The 6,090-nt window shown below is 36.2% G+C and overlaps 2 protein-coding genes across 2 annotated transcripts in view; one reads left to right on the forward strand and one right to left on the reverse strand.

Moving 5' to 3' along the window:
• Positions 1-5,576, forward strand: part of FOLH1 (folate hydrolase 1) — a 50,580-nt gene extending 45,004 nt beyond the window's left edge. Inside the window, exons 18-19 of the mRNA XM_054576413.1 lie at positions 3,220-3,312; positions 4,748-5,576. Of these exons, the coding sequence (XP_054432388.1) occupies positions 3,220-3,312; positions 4,748-4,937 (283 nt within the window). The 3' untranslated portion in view covers positions 4,938-5,576. The remainder of the gene's footprint in view (positions 1-3,219; positions 3,313-4,747) is intronic.
• On the reverse strand, positions 2,766-3,068 carry LOC129072830 (ATP synthase subunit g, mitochondrial-like). Its single transcript, XM_054576414.1, has one exon. It carries the CDS (start codon positions 3,066-3,068, stop codon positions 2,766-2,768), a length of 303 nt encoding a protein of 100 aa, XP_054432389.1.
• Positions 5,577-6,090: the final 514 nt, after the last annotated feature.

Raw genomic sequence — 6,090 nt, forward strand, 5'->3', positions numbered from 1 at the left:
CAAAAACTCAATGGAGAAAGAAAGACGTATTCAAAAATATTGTTGTATAAACTTTTTTTAGAAACTAATAAAAAAGGGAGTTCAGAGTCTCATTTCATATTGTATGCAAACATAAGTAACAGGAATACAGGAGTTCTTTACTAAAAATTGAAATCCCTTGGAAGTAAAACTCCAAGTTTAGAAGCAACAAGGAAATGACAGTGCAGTCAGACTTGAGAATATTGCATTGGTTAATAATATGAAAATTAATTATTAATAACAAAGATTAAAAAGTGGGAAACCTCTTCTGAAACCCCTGAGGGACGGCCCATCTCCTAATTAATGCCCAGAGGATTGGTGAGGAGGGTGCGGCGGGTGGGGCAGGAGAGCTCTCAGTGTCCTCAGGAAGACTTCCCCTGGGCAAAAGCCTGAGGAGCCTCTTTCCCACTGAATTTGGAAAGAGGGTAATATACATTAACAGAAGAAATCTGATTCTTCTTGCTGACACCGCAAAGAATTACAGATCAGCAAGTCTATTAGCTTGCAAGCAGGTATTACTAGCGATGCGCTTTAATGGAAGAGAGCAGGCCTTGCCAAGATGGGGGAGAAAGGCAAGAGCAGGGGTGGCAAGAGCAAGAGGCAGGGTGGCCAGAAACCTCAGGTCCATTGTTCTGAGGACTTACATAGTTGGTAAGATGGGGGTGAGGGAGTTACATATTGATTGATGGGTAAAAGTGGTGCCAGCTTCCCCCAGAGAGACATCAGTACCCATAAGTAGATATGTGTGGCGGTGTAGTGTTCTTTCCCAGATAATGGAAATGGTACATAGAATTTCAAGGACTTTCCTCCCACCTTCTAGGCCTCGGAATGTTCAGAACACCTGGCAATCTTAGTAAGATTGTTACAGAAGCTTACAGGAGCCCTGTCTCAAGAACTCTTCCCTCCTCCTGTACTATCTTTGCTTGTGCTGTTTCGAATGTCTGGCAGTCTTATCAAACCAGGCTCAGGACTGCTGAATTAGTGGGTGGGACATGTCTCCCTCCTCCTCCCTCCCTTGGTTTACTATCTGTCCTACCTGAGGGCTAAAAGGCATTGCCTGGCAACCAGGACACTAGATGCTGGCCACTACCAGCAGCAGGGTAGTCTCAGAGCTCTTCCTATGGTACCTCCTGCCTCATGTACATATTATAATTTTTTTCTGAAAATTGATAAAATCCAAAAGATCAAAGTTGGAAATACTGGCAGTGGACAAAATAAATCTAAAAAAGAATACCACCTGTACAGAATCAGATATAAAAAAATATTCAAATTTATTAATAAATCAAAAATACAAATTAAAATTTTGTTATACTATTTGCATAGTAAGTTAGTAACTATTTAAAATTTGGATGTACCCATTGCTGCATGCTGGTCACTGAAGAACTGTGTCTTGTTTTAACCTTTTGAAAAATAGAAATACATATTGCTAGAGTTTTAAGAGCTATCACATAGTTTTTACACTTTGCTGTAATACTTCTGTTTCTTGAATTGTTTTCTCAAGGAAAGAGCCTCAAGTTTAAAAGGAAAAAAAGGCCTCCATGAGAAAAATAGGATTTATAATGCCCAATAATTAAAAATAATCTTAATACCTATTAGGAAAGAAATTACTAAAAAATAATTAGATGTCCACCAATTTAAACATTTTATAAACATTAAAATGAATGATTATAAAGGAAATACAGTAAGATATTTATAATAAGATGTGAACTAAAAAAAGGATATAAAATTGTAAATATAGTTGATTACATTTTTATTGAACATAAAGAAAAAGTAAACCAATTTGTATAACAATTGTGTTAGCCTGTGATGAATATGGAGTTTTTTTACTCTTTATAATTCTTTCCAAATTTATGTTCAAAAATGTCAACAAAGAGTTCCTTAAAATAATCATATTTTCTCCCTCTGGCAAACTACCTGTAGCTCAGGTTATGACTTTCACTTCCTTGAGTATTTCTGTACTTGTTTTATTTGTTCTAAATGATACTTAAGGTACAGTTTCTTTCTCTGGGTTATTATTTACAAATTCTGAATACCTAGAGCAGTGCAGTGCTTGACAATAGTAAATGCTGGTTAAAGTAAATGAAACTGAAACTGAAATCTGAGGAGGAGACCCTTCTTTAATCAATTCCTTGACCCATCAAAGGATATAGTGTTGACTCCTTGGTATCCTCGTGCTCACATTGTATTCATTCTGAAGACTCATAGTTCTCCAGTCTCCCAAGGGAAGACAGCATGTTTCTAGAGTGAGAAGATCCGTGTACATAATTGGTGCTCTGAGCATTACCTCCCAGGGTTACTTCAAATTGAATCTCGCTGTATAAGGAATGTTCAGTGGTTTTCAGTGGTAGCCGCAAGATAGGAAACGGAGAGAGAGAGAAAGAGAGAGGGAAAATGTGTGTGTGTGTATTGAAATTACTTCCATGAATAGATTAATAAGATACCTAAGATGAAAAAAGTATTGTCTGTGTGTAAGTACCTGGGTTTATCAGTTAATTATTATTTCAATATAAATAAAAGTTACTATCATTTTTTTCATTAGCACACAATAACTATTTCTATGGTTTTATAAGCCTCAGCAAAAGAGTATTTTGCAGAATTTTTAAAATGTAACTACATTATTGTTCTTTTTTTTTGAAATACTTTTTTTTTAAAATCCAAATACCATTCTGATTATTCATGGTCCAAGAACATTCAAATAATAAACCAAAAAAAAAAAAATAGATGTTAAAGATTGGTCTTTAAACATTTTAGCCAACGATGCCACGCTTGTCTATGGTCTCCCCGACGTAAAACCACATCCACACCTCAGTGGCCACCAAACCATTCAGCAGAGCTTCCTTAACTGTGAGCTGTGTGAAGCTACCAGTTTGAGCACTGTTGACTATTTTTTTCAACCTCTGAATAGCTGTTGGGATCTCAGCAGGGGTTGGAGGAAGCAACTCAACGTTGGCATACTGCCAAAGGGTGGCCAATAGAGGTTTAGAGTAAGTCACAGCAGCATTTACCGGCACTGGGGCCTTCCCTGCGAGGGTACGGACAAACTGGGCCATGGTTGCGGTATGGAAATTCTACATTGTTCTTAATTTGAAAGTATAGGAATTTAAAATATATTAACATTGTTTAGCTTTGTTCTAAATTTTTTATTTGCTAAGTAGTGCATACACTTTCATGAGGTTATAACTATATTCATTTCCTTTTTAGCCTAATAATGTTGAGAATTATGAATGACCAACTGATGTTTTTGGAACGAGCATTTATTGATCCTTTAGGGTTACCAAACAGGCCTTTCTATAGGTAAGGGGATAAAATGACTCATTCTAATAACATTTCTGTTTTTGCACTGTAGAAAAATAGTATCATAATTGATTTCTTGCAAGCCAATAGAAAATGTTAAAATACATGTTGTAGATATTACTTTTTCTTGATATAATGTAATATGATCACTATGCATCTTTCTTTTTACTATATTCTTTCTGATTATAAAAGGATGTATGTTCATTGTAAGAAATTAGAAGATCAAGAAAGTCACAGGGAGAAAATAAAAATCTCCCCAATCCCATCAGTCATGTATAAAATCATGTTCATATTTTAATGTATATAATTTTAGTCCTTCTCTCATTTTATGTTTATGTATATACATAAGACATAATGAATATGTACAGAGGTGGGCACAAGTAGGTTTACAGTTGTGAATATGTGAAACAGTTTCTTATATTATTGTATTATTTATTTGTATTACAACTGTAAACCTACTTGTGCCCACCCAATATTTATACATAAATCATACAATATATGATATAATAATTTACCCACTCTCTTAATGTTGACATTAGATTTTTTTTCTATTTTTGATAGATATCATTTCTGTTCCCAGGTTGATCTTACTAAGTATTACAGAATGAATTAATTATTGACCATCAGGGATCAGTATATAGGGATTATCAAAGGGTTGGAATTGGGAGTAAGGGCATTATCCAGACAGGGTGACTGCATTGCCAATGGTGGAATGATTTTGCCTCTTTTCTTCTTTACTTACTTACTTTGGAACTTGTTCTTCCCTGCCAGGGCTATAACAGAAACTGACATAACTCGCCAACTCAATAAAATGACTCCTTCTGCTTTAGTCAGGTTTAACATTATAATTCTTTCTAAAGATTCTTTGTGCTTTAAGTTAAGCATTTTAACATGTCTGCATGACTTCTTTTTTAAAGAGGGGGAAAATAGTCGGTTGGATGGTCACAGATAGGATATTAATAATTAGTTTTGCCACATTTCGGGGGATAAAATGGTATAGTGAAGAGTCAGCACATATTTGCGATGTGCCTCGAGACTGATCACTTAATCACTTAATTTCTCAGGCCTCAATTTCCTCTTCTGTGAAGTGCTAATATTAACTTTTTTAGAGTTTATTTTTAAGGATTATAAAAATTATAGGTAAATTCTGTCAAGTGTGGTCGATAGCAGATGACAAGCTGTTTTTGCTATTGTTGTTGTATTGGTTGCTCAAAACCACTTTAAGTCACCTGTTTAAAGTCAAAATATAACTAATTAATACATAGTCCATAGACTAGTCTTTGGAGGTGATTGAACATGGAAGTTGGGTTGAGAAATGGCTTATTGAAATTATAAAATTAGAATTACGTGATCCAGGATTTGTAGCATGCTCCTGTTTTTCACTTGTATATATCATTGGACAACTGATAGACAGCAAACTATTTTTTATCAACAGACATGTCATCTATGCACCAAGCAGTCACAACAAGTATGCGGGGGAGTCATTCCCAGGAATTTATGATGCTCTGTTTGATATTGAAAGCAAAGTGGATCCTTCCAAGGCCTGGGGAGAAGTGAAGAGACAGATTTCCATTGCAGCCTTCATGGTGCAGGCTGCAGCAGGAACTCTGAGAGAAGTAGCTTAAGGTGCTTCTGGTAAAGAGCCCATAATGAATAGGTATGTCCTGTCACACGGAAAGAACCATCATGGGTGTATTGACAAGCTAAAAATTAAAGTGGTGTGCATCTTAGTATTTTTTTTCCTTCTTCCCATGGATCAAAAAAGAGAGGTAGATGATTTTTATTCTATAATTACAGAAGGTTATTCTGAAACTGAACTATGTGTTAAAATTAAGGAGAACAGCCTAATATGTGAACACTGTTACGTGGTGTTATCAGGGAATCGAGTCTAATTCAGCACTTCGAAGCCCACTCCTGTCATTGCACATAAAGGACACATCAGTCTGTATAAGAATCCAAGGGACAATTCACAGGGTTGCTCCAAACAGAGGCCTCAAGTCCTGCGTGGCCTCTGAAGCGGAAAGGACACTATCTTATCACACTAGTTAGACAATATGTATAGTGAAAAATAACAAATAAAATAGCATTTGTAAACCTCCCCAACTCCAATAACCAAATGAAGAAAAGGAACATTACCAATATCCTTGCCCACCGCCCCCTGTACTGTTGACCAGTGTGCCTTCCTCTTCTACCAGAGATACTCACATTCTTGAATCTTATGTTGCTCTTTCCTGTTATTTATAATTTTACCACACATGACTATATCCCCTGTGTGTTCTTGGCTTTGTGTATTTTTGAACTTTTTATAAATAAAATGATACCATGTGCATTATTCCAGGACTTGATTTTTTCACTCACTTTGAAGGTTGCTCCATGCATTATTGTGGCTGTAGTTCACTAGATTTCACTGACATAGAGCATTCACTTGCATGAATATGACATTTATGATTCAAGGTCCAGCCAAGGCAGAGAAATCACACAGAAACATAAATAGGGAAAGTTAATATAAGGAATGATTAATCATAACAGCATGGGAATAATGAGATACTGTCTAATAAAAAGTAAAGAGTACTCTAAAGAATAGAATAGCAGAAACAAGGAGTGGTCACTGTAGGTAGGTCTGAGATGGAACAGCCAGTGAAGAGTCTTCCCCGCCCCATGGGCCTCACTAAATATCAGAGAAGCAGCTGTGGTGCTGCAGTAGCAGAACTTGCTGAACTGTATACCCCCAAACTCCCCAGAATCTTGCACTTAAGCTACTGTGGGAAGCTGTTTATA

Source organism: Pteronotus mesoamericanus, unplaced genomic scaffold (genome assembly GCF_021234165.1).
Source record: "Pteronotus mesoamericanus isolate MK-2021 breed Mesoamerican mustached bat unplaced genomic scaffold, CSHL_Meso_final contig_33, whole genome shotgun sequence".
Taxonomy (NCBI): Eukaryota; Metazoa; Chordata; class Mammalia; order Chiroptera; family Mormoopidae; genus Pteronotus; species Pteronotus mesoamericanus.

Bases quoted from the DNA above. Each gene is read 5' to 3' on its own strand.
- LOC129072830 (XM_054576414.1), bottom strand. From the start codon at position 3,068: ATGGCCCAGTTTGTCCGTACCCTCGCAGGGAAGGCCCCAGTGCCGGTA.